Source organism: Platichthys flesus, chromosome 6 (assembly GCF_949316205.1).
Source record: "Platichthys flesus chromosome 6, fPlaFle2.1, whole genome shotgun sequence".
Taxonomy (NCBI): domain Eukaryota; kingdom Metazoa; phylum Chordata; class Actinopteri; order Pleuronectiformes; family Pleuronectidae; genus Platichthys; species Platichthys flesus.
Window position 1 is genome coordinate 8225718 of NC_084950.1, and position 17616 is coordinate 8243333.

General features: G+C 41.3%; 1 protein-coding gene across 3 annotated transcripts in view; it reads right to left on the reverse strand.

Moving 5' to 3' along the window:
- The window catches only part of trim44 (tripartite motif containing 44), a 43923-nt gene that overhangs the window by 16562 nt on the left and 9745 nt on the right, over nucleotides 1-17616 (reverse strand). For all 3 annotated transcript variants that reach the window (XM_062389484.1, XM_062389483.1, XM_062389482.1), the window contains exons 4-5: nucleotides 12044-12328; nucleotides 5367-5389 (exon numbers count right to left, since the gene is read on the reverse strand). In XM_062389484.1, the coding sequence (XP_062245468.1) occupies nucleotides 5367-5389; nucleotides 12044-12328 (308 nt within the window). The remainder of the gene's footprint in view (nucleotides 1-5366; nucleotides 5390-12043; nucleotides 12329-17616) is intronic.

Consider the following 17616-nt stretch of genomic DNA (forward strand, 5'->3'; position numbering starts at 1 on the left):
TTTAATAGGATATTCAAACAAAAAGTAGAGTGAATACCTCTGCTAAGACCAAACAATCCCCTTATATTCTCTCAAGCCGCACCTATCATTAAAAACTCATCAGTCTCTTAAATGTGCCTAATATTTTTCAATCAAGATCCATTAATCATTGTCCTCGCACAGCCTTTGTCTGCCTCTGTACCAAATTTTAATGGATTCTTTCTTGGCCGTGTACCATGCTTCCACCAAGTTTCATGGAAATCCAGACAGTTGTTTTTGTGTAATCTTGCTGAAAATCAAAACAACCAACCAACCAACCAACCAGCGACCAAAATAACCTGCAAACAAACAAATAGACAATCATTAAAACATATTTTCCTTCATGTGCAGGTAATTATACAGCTTCTAATTCCCAGCTCGCTGTATGACCCACCATATTGGAAACAAAGGCTCCCTGGTGCAAAAGTAAAATATATGGGTGGTGCTTAAACAAGCTAGACTCTAAATCATTGACCTTTTTTGGAGGTATATTACCCCATTTGTATTCAGGAAAAGTTTCTGGGGAAACAAATAACTGCCATTCGTCACCACAAAAGACAAACTCAGCTGAAGCGCACACACTCTTATTCTTTCATATTTCCCCCCTTTAACACCTCTGCACACACACTTCTGTCGCTACTCTTCCACAAACTGTTTGATGTTAGTCATGCTATAGCTGACAGTGTTCATAAAACATGCGGGCCCACACACAGGCACAACGCAACAACAAAACACACATACCAATGAAGGACATCTGAAAAAAACGGGAGGAATGTTGTGCATCTGGCATGAATTATGCAGGCTTATAGTCTCTTATCATCTAAATGCATGTCTCTCTATTTGTCAGTTTGATTTGTGTGTGCTTTGCATTGATGTGGGACCTCAGATCCAGTCCTGTGGAATAGTGACGGCCGAGAGACAGAGAAGACGAGGAGACAGAGGAAGCGAGAGAATAGAGAAAGAAAGACAGAGGAGAACATTTCATTTGTGTAGTCCCGTTAATTTCTGAGAACTGTTCATTTGAAAAACTTTACAGACGACACTGCATTTCTTTGGATCCTCACAATAGGCCCACCAAGTTTGAAGTCAATGGGATGAGAGGTTGTCGAAGTAGTTTGAAGAAAGCTAGACCGACAGATAACTTTTGTAAGATTGTATTTGCTCTGATGGCCAGTACTTGCATATTAATGTATATTTATAACCATCTGACAAGCATCTTCTGTACTGCGTTGGCAGAACAGGTCTGTGATCTGTCAGGCCAATTAACTTAATCAAATGTGAATTTGATGTTAAGACAGGCAGAGGAAGCTGGTGGTGTATTAATGAAGAGCTTTTAGTACAGTCAGAACAAGCAGCTGGGCCTTACACAGTAAAACACTTTGAATTATTAAATGGGGGCATGTACACACACACAGACAGACAGGCAAGAGGCTCTGTCGTGGCTCCTTTTGTAGCAGGCGATATGCATTTTTTATTAGAGGAAATGCGACTCCCTCTTTCCAGGCCCTCGTCTCTTGGCTGTGTCCGGTGTCCCCTGACCACGCTCCCCTGACACCTCCCTGCTTCACTCAACTCATCTATTTGACCCAGTGAAGGGCGAGCGGCTCAGACAGACAGATAAGCCCTGTCCCCAAAGCACCCATTTGGCTTTACTGCCGGCTCCCCCCCACCCTTTTCCTTGCTCTGTGTGTTCACGGGAGTGTACACCATGATTGAGGGTGTTCTACAGCCTTCACTCAGTGAGACATGGTGAGTGAATTGCCCCATTGCTCCGTTCTGCCAGTGAGCGTCCAATGGAAGGAGTTTACAAGTATGGAGTTGACTAAATGCAAAATGAAAGACAGAGGGCAGGGGGTGCATAAAGCTCTCACAGAGTTCAAAATAGATCGGTCTAGACAGATCAACACACCTGAACACTAGCTGTCATGAATCACAAACTTTTTCTGACACTTCTCGGGAGGGGCTGTTTGTGAGAACGCACATATCGGAGTCGGTTGGTTCAAGAACTTCTTCTGGTAGCTGATAAAATATTAGAAAAGAACCAATATCTCAGAATGAAAAAAATGTAAATGTCTTTTCATACTGCGAGAATCATTTCATCTCTGTGTCAATCTCAAGTCATAAATCTCCATGTTGTTTCTTGGAAGTGATGAAGTCAGAAACAGCTTGGAAAAGTCTGGTATGAAAAAACAAGAGGTGGCAGGGTCGTGTATTCACAGCATCCTTCTCGTCCTAAAAAAGTTTATGAGAAAAAGTAACTTATAGAGAGTGGAATATGACACGTTGTCTTCAGACCTGCTTCTAGTCCTCAGAGTTTAAGGGGGCATACATTCTATGAACAAAGGCAATCAATTATTACCATGACAGAATAAACAAATAGAAACTGAAACATCCATCAACACTTATGTCCAGCGGGCTTGCTGTTGTGGATTCCACAGAAATTAATGACGCCTTTAGAGGCTAATATAAATAATTATTCAGGACAAAAAAAATTAAATAAGTTGACAAAACCAAACCTTAATACGTAACATTTTCAGAGAAAATTTATAAAGACGATTGCTAAATATCATTTATAGACATCAAAATGAATGAATACCAAGGATGGAAATACTGAGAACAAATCCTCCAACTTCCCAACAGAGGAGGAAATTTAAGTCTAGTGGATGGAATTCCTCAGTGTGACTATTTTCCTCTGACTGACTCTCACTGTCTTTACAACCATTTCCCTCTTATGCATCATATCTCCAGAGAGAGCATAAAAGTGGGTTTCTGGAATTAAAACATTACTGCAGCAGTTTTCCCTCACTCCTCATCCCTATTTTGTGTGTGTTTACATGTTCAAACAGTCAAAGACGCTCTTCTGTTATTATCAGTGTTCATGGTTACTATTTATGCACCTTGGCCCTGAGATCACCAAAGATGGCAAAATGTGAAAGCGAAGTAATTGTGTGTCGAGCTTCCAGAATTTTTTTTATTAAACTGTTGTTTTTATTATTTCTTTCAACCTTTGAAACCCAAAATAATAAACAATGAGATGCTACCTTAGCTAAACGATTAACAACAATATTATATGGATGTATACACATACACCAAAGAATAATAAAGATGCATATGCTAATGAGGATTACATATATACACATACACTTGCCTCTGCCAAACAGTCCCCTTAAGAAACCACATTTAAATTCACCAGATCTCGATTCATCTACTACAAAATTCACACTTTCATCAGTCCCCTGAAAATGCCAGTTTTTCTTCATCAAGATCCATGAATTATTCTCTGAGTAAAGCCCCATCTCACAATGTCAAAGAGAGCGCACATTTAATAGATCCTCTCCTGACCCCAACTGCAAGTTTCGTGGTCATTCATAGTTTATCGAATCCTGCCAACTAACAGAAAAACAAACAAACACACACAAAAACATAATAATGAAGGTACAAACATGGAGATATACTGTAAACACAAACAGAAACACACACACACAAACATAAAAGGTGTAAGTTAGGGAAAGAGGCTGTTTTTGCAATTGAGGGGGAGGAATACAAATGAAAGTAACATCACATGGGAGGCAGGAGGGTGCGAGTGTTCGTCTATGGGGAGTCAAATAAGATTCATATTCAAAGGAGAACAAATCTCGTCAGGCAAGGAGTACCTATCTGTTGAGAGGCTTGAGAAGTAGCAGGGAATTGTATTGATGAGGAAGTCCGGGAAAGAGGCAGACGGGTGCAGGATACTGGTCCTGTGGGGACGTTCCGTCTGTGGCAGCGATATGGGTCTCAGACAGCAGATTAGTGTTTCTGCTCCATAATCAATTTGCTGTCTGGAACCCATTGCACGTGACCCCTAAACACCCAATCCTCTTCGCTTGATCCGGCAAAAACTCTATCATCTTCCTCCTCCAATTTCACTTCATTTCCCTTCTTTTGTCCTGTTCATCCCTTTGTCTGCTTCACCATGATCTCCAGCGCTAAGCTAATGCAATAAACAACAACAAAAGGTATGTTGTGCTTCATGTTAGGGTTACATTTTTTCCTACTTGTCTCGACCTTTACTTGTCCTTGTATCATTCTTCAAAATGTGTGTCATTTCCCACTGAATCTGCACCCACTGCGTTTTATGGCAGGTTGAGGGACTTTGGGAGTGAGAGAGAGATAGAGGGAAAGAGAGAGGGGGGGGGGGGTGGGAGAGAGAAAGGGAAAGAGAGAGAGAGCGAGAGAAAGAGAGAGGCAGATACAGAGACAGAGATAGAGAGAGAGAGAGAGAGAGTAACCTTAGCCAAGGACAAACTATTAACTCCATCTCACCCTTGGGTGTAAGCTTACCGCCATCTGTTCCAGAGCTTAAAAATCATTAGGCTGGTTGACCAATCAATAATAAACAACATCTTGTGTGCGAGTCCTAGTCATTTGTTTCTTTGCTTAATAAAAGTAAGGCACTCCAGGGAGGGGATAAGAGGATATATTTCTCACATGCAGGCAGAGCAGAAATTTAAAAGTACAAAGTGAAATTAAATATTCAGGAAAACAAACACGTTGTCCATTGAAGGTGTATTTTGCAGAACATGGACTATTTTTTCTAGAGCCTGAATTTAAAATAAAGTCTCACGGAAAATAAAAATCTTTCCCTCCGAGGACAGATGTGCTGGTATTTGCTGAGGGCTGAGTGTGTGTGTGTGTGTGTTGATCGTGTTGTTTGTGCCGTTGAGATGAAAGCCCAGAGAAACAGCTAAGGGGAGAAGCCGAGACAGCAGGTGGTGCTAGGTGTGCTTCTGCTGTAGGTGAAGAATTGGGAAGGGTGTTTGGTGTCAACAGATCAATAACGTGTGAGAATGGGAAGAGAACTATCCATTGCAGACTGTCTGACACAGACACAAATAAAGGTGAGAGATGTAGTCTAAGCAAAAGAAACAACGACACAAACAGACTGTTACAGCAGCTGAAAGTAACATGGCTGCATCTGTCCAGCCTGCGTTTGCTGCTCTCTCACACATGCCGGCGGGGTTTAGGAAAGCAGAGATGTAAATGCTCTGCTGTGTCAGGGGGTGCGACGTGACCCTCACTAATGACGCTACAACATGTCTTAACATGCATGCGTATACAGTAAGCACAGCACACGCCCTGTTACCACAGCCCCCAGATTGGACCGGGCAGATTGTCACCTCCTCTGATTCCAGAGGGCACACACACACACACACACACAGATGAGAGCAGCTAATTGCCTCGCCGGGCGCCGACGTGACTCGCATGTGACCCGAATGGTTTGGAGACATGGGAGTGGCTGCTGTGTGTAGATGACCCTTTGTCTGTTTCTGAGTTTGTAAATAAGTCAATCACACGGGCAGGCTTACCTTGGTCTGGCCACAACGTCGGGCTGAAAACAACGAGAGAGAGAAAGAGGGAGAAAGAGGGAGGGAGAGAGAGAACATAACATATTTAAAATATTTGCACAGGTGTTGTGGAGAATAAACTAAAGGTAAACAACATCATTCAGAGTGACTTGCTCCACAGCTGGTGGCTCTAAATCTGACCAATTAATTTTGGGTTTCATCTCACCAGTTGTGCTCATGTATATTCATCAGCTCTTAAAGGAGCAGAGTGGAACAAAGCAGCAAATGAGCTGCAAACATTGTTCATGCGCTGGATTTGTTTATTATTATTGCTTTATTTACCTCTGACGTGAGATTTTTCCATGTCAAAATGATGGATGTGATTTGCTGAATGCCGGCATGCGACTCATCCACAAACACTGAAAGCTTTAAATTCATTCATGAGTGAAATGCTAAATTATTTTATCATATTTGAAATTCTGTCAATTACATAATTTCACAAGGCTTAGCCACAACATTTACTCGTGTGGTAAATGGTCTGCGTTTCTATATACATCTCGTTTCCAGTCGGTCGGCCACTCAAAGCGCTTTAAAATGTTTGTCACAGTCATACACACATATTCACACACTGAATGCAGCTAAGAGGTTCAGTGTCTTGCTCAAGGACACTTCAACACACACTGATCACTAGACACAGCACTGCTCCAGCGCTCTACTCAGTCCTCTGCATACTATTTTCATGGCTCTGGCATTTGCATGGATTACACTTGAAACTGCTGTTACGTGCTACACAGCCTAACTACTTATTATACTGATCTCAGTTGGTGTATTATCAGTCATGACCTTGAGCACAAAACAGCCTCTTTTGTTACTTTTAAAATTGTACAGTGGCACTAGACCAAAATTACCAGTCCTACGATGGCTGAGCCAGAAAGGAACTTTGATGCAGTGTAACTAACAGTGTCTCGGAGGCAGGGGGGTTCCAGGGAGTGCGGCAGATGAGGGGGGGAGCTGATGAGTGGAGGCTGTGGAGCTCTGACTGGCTGCCTGACTCACTGACTAAGGCTCTACATTTGATTCGCTTCCGATCTGGACACACCTTAAGGTTGGAAATACTGGAGATCAGTTTTCTCGGTTTACTTTGTCAGGCGTCAATTTGTGGTCATCCGGTTGCAACACTGACGTTCACCAAAGGAGCTCTCGAAGGGTTGCTATAAGGCTGCCTCCACACAAAGCACATTCTATTTCCCTGTTAGATAAATGATTTCATGCTCAATACTGAATTTATCAATCTATCTATCTATCTATCTATCTGTCTGTTTCTGTTAATGATTCTGTATAAATATTAGTTGAATTAGTTATATGCTTTCTGTATTTCTTTGATATTTCTTATATTACATCACAGTAAATACTATGCTGGTATAATCCCCAAATGTTCTATGTATTCATTTTATGTAATTAAATCTTTTTGTAGAGCTGCTGCTCATAAAACTGGAAGAACTATGCTGTTGACAGGAAGTTGGCAGCTCCAGAGGTTTGCTCTGATTGTAATTACCAGTTTGCCACAGTGTGGAGAAAAATCATACCTCCAGGGCCAATAGTACGAGATTCAACATTTCCTATGTTGTTCACATGACCTACAATCGATACCTGCAGCAAAAAAACTAGTCTGAACAACAAAGACTTGTGTGCAAGTCATCAACAGTGGAAACCTGAAGCTGCTCTATTATATAAAATAAGTAAAATTTAATTTGGCCTTAAAATGCCATAAACTCAACAGCTCAATAGATAAGTGCCATTGACATTGGAATTAAAGTCAGCTCAGAAATAGTTATAAGTCAAACCTCATCTGTTTTCAGAATACATTGCAGTGCTCTATGGAAAATACCTCTGCAATGGAAAATATTTGATTTGAAATTACCTTAGCTCACTCATAAATATTCCAAATGCAGAAAACAGAAGTGAAAATAGTCAAAAGTCAGTGAGCTTCATTGGTACATGGTGTACTTTTTAAATACATGGGGGTTTGCAGTCGGCTCATGATGAATTATTGATAAATAATATCACTTTCCAATCGTCTAAAATTAAATTATTCCCCCCAAATTCATATATTTTAAATGTGAACACCATGAACTGCATGGAAAAGGTTCTGCGTTGTTTTCAAATCAGCCTCGGAGCTCTTCCCTGTGACCTGGGTCATGAGTCAGGGTCGGGACACAGATTCCCGATGCCTGGCTAATGAGCCATCTTAGCTTTGTTTTCTTGCCAGGAGAGCTTTGTAGCGTCAACAGTGTTCAGCCTCCGCCTCCACGTTTCTAAACATATTCAGAGAATGAAAGAACCGTTGACAACCTCTTTGGCCACGCACGTGAAAATGCAGTCCAACACAATTGCAGTAAAGTAGGTGATATAAACAAAAGTAGGCTGGCACGTGGGCAGGCACATGAGCCCAAATGCTGGCGTAATTTCTTTCTTTCTATCTATCTATCTATTCATCCATACATCCTGCTTATCCTTTGAGGGTCGCGAGTGAGCTGAAGCCAATCCCAACACTGGGCGAGAGGCGGGGTTTCACCCTGGATAGGTTGCCAATGTATCACAGCGCCAACATACAGAGACAAACAACCACTCACACTCACATTTACACCCAGAGCCTCCAATTAACTAAACCCCAATCGGGGACTTTTAACTGTGGGTGAAAGATGGAGAACCTGTCGAAAACCCACGCAGACATGTTAAACTCTACATTCACTTGGATTCGAACCAAGATTTGAACTTGTATAAGTATTATATTATCAATGTGGATCTAATATACAATTTTTATTAGGGAAATGTCAAGTTCTAACTTACCTACAGTAGCACAGTTATATATATTAATAATTTCATAAATACAAATTCTATAATAAAAAAGCTTTCTTCAATTGGTGACATAGTTGAATAAGGTTTTTCCAAAATATTCAATAATTGTGTTAATATAACTTGTGAGGTTATATTTTAACAGATTAATTTGTGTTACTGATTGCTTTTTTTTTTTTTTATTTAGAGGGTCAAAACAATTTCCGATTGAATTTTCAGTGCACATTTATGAGCATTTCCATTTTCTCTCTTTTAAATACGTGTGTGTAGTAACTGTTTTCCAGTGACATATCAGGGTTTTTAATTACAATATATTGATTTGTAAATATGAAAGAGGAGCTGTACAAATGACTACCCACTGACGCTTTTTAAATGAAAATGTACAGAACATCTTGATAGTAAATGGACTGAGACCGAGATTTAATTTATTCTTCCTCTAGCTGCTGCTGATTGGTCAATTTTCATAATGTTTTTTTTTTTTTTCACCCTGCTCCTGACCCTATTCATCATGTGTGTGTCTAAACCTGTGTGATCCTGTGCCTGTATTAAAATTAATAAATTAAGACTAGTAGATTATTAACAGAACCAGCACTCTTTAGTTTGTTTGACCTTAATCACAAAAACTCACCTAAATTATGTGGTTGACTCTTTGGGAAGGAGTTTAAAGGGTGGATTTTATGCAAGTGAGAAATATTTTACCTCACTGTCGTTTCCACAGTTCTGCTGTTACATGGCTGCAGATTGCTTTCTTGATGTGCTTACAAAGCTGCAATCGCTTCTCTGACTCGACTGTGAAGCTTGAAGCTGCTACTCTTTCTCTTCTGGTATAAAGACATTTGGAATCAAGGCACTACTTCCAAAATGTGCTGCAGGCTGTAAGTGTAGCTCTCTGGCAATAGGATTAGATTGTAAAGAGAACTAAACAAAAAGCAGAACGGGAAACAAGGTCAATATATCTTAATATGAATTTTCATTTGAACGGCACCGAAGGTAATGGCTTTGTTTCTAGTGTCACATCAGCCTCTCATCGTTTCATTCACGGATTTTAAATCTCTACAGAGAAAATAACTACTTCACACTCTTGCAGCTTTAGCTGGAAGAGGGCTGTAGTGCTGAGACAACATAACCACTGATTAGTGGACGAACACAAAATGACTCTTTACAAATAGGAGCAGTGCTTTACTCCTTTTCATAGACTGAATATTGAATTTAAGCACTTCCTTACTATTAACGAGTAAACAGCCAGGTGAAGGACTGGGGTTCAATTTAACCACTTTGAGGCTCTACCACCACGAGGCAGACAGTGACAGAGTGAGTGAACAAGTAGGAGAATGAATGTCTGAGTCAGTTATTCTCCGGATCCAAGATGCTTCACACATCGAAAACGCTGTGCGACAAAAATTGCCGCAGGTGTTGGTGAGTTGAGGTCGACTCGATGCATCTCCTCCTCTCAACATCTGCTGTGGTAGATCACTTCAGATCTCATCATTTCACATATCCTTTCACATGTCCACCTCTACCCAACTCACACCGAGCTACATATACCATAGAATGTATAAAAAAAATTGACATGTGTCGCTCGCACCTTGTGTACAAAATGAAGCTAAAATATTCTTATTGTGTGATAAAAGAAACTAGTTGGACTATAAACAGTGAAGGGATGAAGATCCAGATATCCACTGACTGCAACAAAAGCCACCAACATATCGACTGTTGCACTAGAGGCTAATTCATCGTCTTACTTTAACCAATAGTCTCTGAGATTGACGTAGCAGTGATCGCGGAGTGGAGCAGTGTTATGGACATCCTGCCAATACACACATTCGACCAATTGTGAGTTAGTCTCAGCTGCCAATCGTGATGCTTCACCAGTTTCTATAGCATCAAATGTACCAGAAAATTAACTCCTGAAAAAACAAACACTAAAATATTGAGTATGATATGGAATACCTAAAATAACAGAATTCGTATTTGCAAAAATGTATTTGACATTTCAGTTTGGTTCATGTCCCATTTGCTAACATGAGGGAGGCACGGATTTAGACCTGTGCTGTAGCCAGCCACCAGGGGGCGATTGAGACGCTTTGGCTTCACGTTTGGGTAGCCAACATGTCGTCCATCTTTATATTCAGTCGCTGGTGTATACCCACATATCCCCAAATAACCCTGCCCATCACGATATCCTTTATATAGTAACACACTGGCATATTTAATCAAGCGATAACGAACAGATAAAAACAAACGGGGTAACCATTGGCATTCAATTAGGGCCCCTAATGAACCCGGCTCAATGGATTGGAAATGGATTCATTTCTCAGCTCGGAAAAGCAATCTGCACGTCAGCCTCGACCGTTACTGCCGCCTTGCTCGCGCTGCAAAGCATCGCCAGGGAACGCTCAGGCCTCCTTTTGAGACCGTAGGGACGCATATATGGCAAGTTACAAATAGACCAGTGGGATATTTTAATTTGGGGTCTATGACGAGTAAAAGCTTCCTCTTCATCGTTCAAATGAGAGACGAGGGACTGCAGAAGCTGCAGGATCTGAGGTCATGTAAATGCGTTGAGATGGCTGTACTTTGACAACAGGCTTTAAAAAGAAAACGAATGGTGCAAGTAACCAGAGGACAGACATTAGGAGACTCATTTTGGGATTTATTTGCATGAAACTGTGTCATCCAGACACAGGAGTCTGTATGAAATGAAAAGAAATCTATATATATATATATTTCACTAAATAACATTAATTCATGACTGGATGAATACAGCCACTCGCTCCTTTCATGTAGAACAAAGCTGTGTACAGTGGCACCTGTTTACCATATTTATTTAGCTATAATGACTCTGCAGCAGGTGCCACAGTCATTAGGAAGATAATTCTGTAAGTGGAAGGCCTGGGAATCATGCCTGGCTGATCCCGGGGTGAACTATGGCTGAGCCAGCATCCACACTGCTCAGGTATCTTTAAGCAAAGAACCAACCCTTTGGAGCTAGAACTTGTTTTTTCAAGGCCACCTCACAACTGCATGAAGACAGATTGAGAGGCCACTGCAGACTATCCCCTGCAATTAATTATCAATAATAACTGTTTTCAGCATGCACCATAAAGTCAGGTGCACATGATATACAACACAAGATGTGTTGTGATGGCTGGACAATTCTTTCTAATTGTTTATTGACAGTAGTGTCTGATTTTAAAAGGCTTCCCTTATTCACAACTTTGGCACCCGACTGCTGTGTTCAAAGTTCACATTAATTCATTATTGACCCTGCTTCCTAGTGTTGTCAGCTCTTTGCAGACCTGGTCATTTAGGGTGTGATCTTTGCTCAGAAACAGGCATTTGGACCAAAGGCGTTGGCTTTTTATCCATAACCTCCTCTTTTGTTTGTCCGTCAGCAGGATTACTTATAAACTACTTGAAGCGATTTCCACCATTTTGTGGAGGGGTGGGGCATGACCCAAGAAAGAACCTATAAACTTATGCTGCTGATCCAGATAAACAGGAAGGTCCAGAAAATGTTCTTTTCACCTACTTTGACCTGACTAGATATGGCACTAGCTGTGGCTAGATGTGGCTTAAAATCTCAGTTGATCCAGTATAATTCGTGAGAAATTTCAAAAAGCCATCTTTACACTTGCATTAGATTGTCAAAAGGATGAAAATCGAATGATTTCTTCCTCAAAGAAAATCCAGAAAGCCAAACTTGGCACATCTTCAACAACATTGCTATTGTGAAGTTTATAGAATTAGACAACATGGCATTCTGTGACATTTTCAACTTTGTGCAGTGCATCTGATTTAAGAGGCACAATAAGGAGGGAAGAAAGGAAGATTGTTCTCACCATCACTCTGCGGGGTGGTGCGAGGGCCGCGGCTATCACAGCAGGACTCGCTCCCTCTGCCTCGGCTTGTTCCAGCAGAAAGAGCTCGTGGTTGATGCTGGCCATCTCCTCCTGCAGCTGCTCCGTTTCGACGTTGATCTCTGCGATCTTCTCTGCAGCGGACGCCGTCAGGAACGCCTCTTTGAGGTCCACCAGGTGAAGCGTCCTCTTCTCCGCGAGACGCACCAATTTGCGCAGCTCATCGAACTGGGCGTCCACATAATTCTCGAGCTCGTCTATGGACATCTGAAGTGTGTAGAAGAGACAGAGAGGGGAGAGCAAAGGACGAAAGGGGTGAATTTATGTAGAGAAAGGGAAAGAGATAGTCGGCTGATATGACAGATATGAAACTCGAAAACAAGCAAGTAAAAATGGCTGTGATGAAAAACAGATGCTTATAAAGAGGCAGACAGCAGCTTCTCTCTTTTACTGACATGTGAACTTTATTTTAAGAAACTCACTGGCCTCTGTGATGTAAAAGCTAATTGATAGCTTGAGGCCTACTGCCTGAATGTACACTCCATGCATCCCATCTGTAGATAGAGACCTCAGAGGCTCCTTCTACCACAGCAAGCCATCTGTTTGGCTTTCAAGGTAACTGAACTGTTCACTGGGATACACGATGAGGTTCTCTTTAGACATGACTCATTAGGCTAACACACCTCAATAAACAGATGCCTCCCTGCAATGCTCCCCACCAAGATGTCTCCACCTCCAACTCACATGCTGTCATGAGGTAAAACGGCACAAACTCCCTTGATTTCAGCTTCTGAATATGTTATGATCACCTCAATCTATGAACATCAGCTACTCGCACTCTTCCCTTCAGCAGAACTTCTCTCTTTTCCTTTCCATCCATTTTATCTAATTTCCCCTCAACCTCTCTATCTCTCTCGCAAAGCAAGGAATCACCTGTCTTCACTGAGGTTGGCACAGCCAAGGACCCAAGGGGCCCAAAGTTTTATTTTGTATTTGCCATTTCTGCACAAGCAATCAGATTCTCCAAATTGCCCATTACACCAAGTCCAACAAGTAACAGATTTTATTTACTTTGAGCCGAGAAAAACATGCAAATTTTAAAATTCTGTATCAGACAGATATATTTAACATCTCCTTTGGAAGCGAAGTCATTTTCTCTTTTTGCCTCAGCAAAAATCAATCAGGAATCCATGTCTTACACATGAATAAAAAGATAGGTCACAGCTGGGATGAATTACCATCAAGTTCCATCTCAGTGAGAGAATGAAGCAGCACTTTCCAGACCATATATCCAAGCCTCTGGAATGAAGTTCTTCTCCTTTCATATAGAATGATAAAAGGAAGTGCTCAAATATAAATCATCCAAACTGAATTATGACACAGGCTGATTAGAACTTCTGTAAACTAATTTTAAATTGAGCAGGAAGTACTTACAAAATAGATTAAAATATGAGAAGACATTTACTACTTCATTTTGTGCTGTCACTAGAAATGAATGCTTAAGCTGTTGCTCGTGTTTTGATTTATCTGGAATCGAGTGGTCATGAGGTGTCATGAATGCGAGGAAATATCAACAATTCAATATAACAAATCTAAATAATCCTCTCAAATTATAATTTCCAAAAGCTTTGATCTACTTTGGGTTTACATCTATTATCACTTTGCCAAATTCACTATTTTATTGTAAGAACTAATGATAGACATATACATATATCGACACATCCTTCAGAGGCAGCGTCGATAAACTGAATGCGTCACAGCAGCACAACTTGAAGAGATATTTAAGTAGCATTGTGATTGGTCAATGGTTTAGCACATGTTGTGTCGGGCCAATCATCTACATCAAACAACATATCATTTGTAGCACACAACACAATATGTGTCAGCTTTGTAATAACACAAAAATTGTGTCGGCTAAAACCCATTTGTGTGAAGAGTTTGTCCTATTTCGAAAGGTTCCTTCAAACATGTCCTTGATTCGATTTCTGTGCATGGAAGGATCCAAAGGGCGGGGGTGGTGTACCAGGTAGTGAACCTAACAAGCTTGTAATGCAGGTGGCTTAGCTGCAATATGTGTAGCCACTTAAAGTATCTAAAGATATGCTATGGTAAAAGTGGGACAGGCTGGAAACGCAAATAAGAAAAATCCTCCGATGACCAGACCATCTCATTTCAGCTCAGCGTCTGTGACTACTAAGTGCTAGTGCTCATGTATTGGTTGAGTAAAGTTAAATCGGCTACCTTATATGAAGTATGTGAATGTCTCCACTATCATTGTATTTATGTGACATAATTTTACATAACTTAAAAAGAAGATTTTGAGCTTCATAATCAAAGCAGTTAGGATAAATCCCAGAGAGCAATTCAACCTGAGAAAAAACACGAATAGAGACGAGAGAATAACAACATGTAACTTATCAATTTAAGCATCTTATATATAATCTGTTTGACATTTTTAATCCGACACATATCATCACTATATCTCCCGATATCCAGGAGCTCAGCAGAGCCCCCCTGCCATCTCGAGTCCCCATGGCCTCAGTGGCAGATGGGAGCCGTGGTCCTGGATCAGTGCTCTTTGTGTTTGCCGAGCAGGAGCCCTCTGCCCTTGGACCTTTCACTGAGTTTCTCTGAGAATTTGTCCCGCTAGGAAGGGGCATTCATGCGTGCTAATCTTCATTTGCATTGCTGCAAGCGTAGGCCACAGAATGAGGCCTTGGGAGAGACAGCAACACACTGCAGGGCAGAGCCCGAGTAAAGACAATGGATGAGAAAGTACGTGCAGAGGTAGGACGGCATATCAAGAATGCTAATTTATTCTCAAAGCAAACTTAGACTGTTCAGAAAGCAAATAACAAAAGCTAAATTCTGATTCTGTCATTTTTCTAAGATGCTTTATATTAAGAGACCGCTGTAGAACTGGTCTCAACGGAAATTCCATTAATATACGAGCAAATAAAGTTAAAAAAAAATACAGATCTCATACATGTAAGTTATTCTGCATTAATGTCTAAGAAAAATAGTTGTTTTAACAAGTAAACGGCGACTCAAACCTTGATTTCATGACTTTATGTACATTATATTGGAGCTATGAAATGGGGGGGGCTGAGAGAAAAGAGGACAAAACTGAAAATGTTTCACCAGAAAGCTGCAGGATCTTTTGCTTACTAAAAATAGAAAACCTCTAATGCACTGCACCAACACTTCATATGATTAGAGTATATCGAGAAACGCAAATAGAATCGACTTCACACACTTTTGTACTTTCGTGGCTGGCTACAAATAGTGGTTGAGTTTCTCATTTGTGCTTATGGAAGAAACAGCAGAACCAAAAGCCTTTGGGAATAAGAACAGATTATTGTATTACTTTGGTGAGACAGCCGCACACACCAAAATGAGAGAAAGTATAAAGCTAAAAAATAATGTCAGTAGTAGACTCAGTTTTTAATCTCAACCTTTAAAGAGAAACACACAATGTGGAGAAAAGCATAGAAACATTCTGCTCAACTCTCAAAAGTATCATTTGAAATTGCAAGAGAATATAATGTGCCATTGACATAATGACGCATTTAGCTTGAAATTGACTTTCTGCAATTTGAGCATTTTACCAGCACTTTTCATTAAGTGGGCTCAGATTTATGAATGACACCACTTCTTATATAGTTTTATATCAAATTTTTGGAGACAAGAAAAAATGCTTAATGTGATGCCAATGACTCTGGAGGGGAGAGTGCCTAACTTTCTTTGAAGGTTCTCACTGTCGCTCCTGCTACTCATTCAGAGTCTGTTTTGTGTGATGCTCTACAAAAAGGGTTAGAAAGCATTAATAGAAAATTAGAAGTAAATGGATCTGAACTGTCCTTACCCTTGGCAATAGTGGCCCTGTTCCAAGTTATCACTACTCTGTGTCTCTCTCTCACGCTCTTTTTATCTCCCCCAGAAATGAGATTCTCCAATTTGGCGTCTCACACAACACAGGAATAGATAGAAAATGAATCTTAACAACACCAGGTCTTCAGAAGTCATATGAAGTAATATAAAGAGAGGGTTTTGAAAAAATAAAAAAGTAAAATGTGACAGAAGGCCTTGGGTGTTATAATAGTCGAGTTTCGATATCCAGCACCTTATTATTAGGTTTGAGTGCGACAGTGTAGCAATGTCAGCCAAGCAACTTTCTGGGTAATGATAGCGAGTAATTCAATTAAAATGCTGTGAGCAGAAATAGGAAAGGAACGACAGCCGTAAAGAGCAATGAGAGAGTGGGGGTAGAGGGAAGAAGGGGGAGGAAGAGAAGGATGAGGTAGAATGGGAAAATGGGAGGATGAACAAAGCAAACAGAAGCAGCCAAGTCCTTTCATACCTCAGCTGCCTGTCCCTCAGCTTTGGCTGGCTATAAGAAAGCTTTAAATGTGTCTGCTGCTCTTGTAGATTTTATGAGGTGGGGAGAATGGATGCACTGCGCACACGCGCTCCCACAGTTGTGACTGGGTTAATGTTGCCATGCTGCTTCCAGATATCAGACCTTTCTCTCTGAGCAGGGTGTGCCCGAGATGATACACACGGCAGACAGTGAGTAAATAAAACATGAGCGTGGGGGGGGGGGGGGTTAAATATGTTGACTACCTGCGGCCCTGCTTCACGTATCACTTCCACCTCTCTGATGATAAATAGCACTCGCTTGCTGTTTGACTGACAGACAGCCATTTAGACCCCTGGTGTTACGGTACGCCTCCAGGTCCACCATTAATATGTATGCAGCCTCATCACTGGGTGTGTTTTTGCATTATATTCCATTTCCCTGTGGAGAATGGAGATATGAGCTTTGAGAGATTAAAATCCCCCTCACCTGCAGCAAAGTACATAATTAAACAAGCCAGATTTGATAAGCAGCTGAGAGTTAAATATCTCCATTTACCTCTCTCCTCCTTTACAGACGGACGCTCACACCACTTCTCACAAGACCTGCAGGATGTCGGTACCATGCAGTTTAAACTCCTCCAACCTCCTATCTCCTTCTCTTTTAGCCTCTGTCTCGGTCTCACAAACACACACACACACCTGTCCTCACCGGGAGCAGTCACTCCGATGGTTGCCTGTCGTGCATTATAAGAAACGCTGACATTTCAGAGTGCAGACAGGACACTCCGACAATCCCCATAATGTTCTTTCACACAGTGCCCTGTGACTGAGCAGGTAAGTGGTTTTCGCCAAACACTCTGCACCTCTAGCGAGGAGCAGCACAGAAACTAAATGTCCAGGGAGTCCTTGGGGCAGCATTGATATTTCTGTATGACTGTAGACATTAAATCCAATCAAATTAAGCTTCCACATAATCCCGCTGTGCTTCGGTCACATCTCTGCTCTTGGCGGGGCGACGCTCCTGAATGCCACTGCTCTCCGATGATGGGCTTAAACCTAGTTATGCGGTAGGAGCAGAGCATAAGGTGGAACAGAGTGCTGCAGGTGTAGCTGAGAGAGCAGGTGCAGCAGCTATCGACTGTAAATAGCGGAGCGCTGCATGTCCCTGATCCTGCTCGTAATCAGGTTTTATTTTC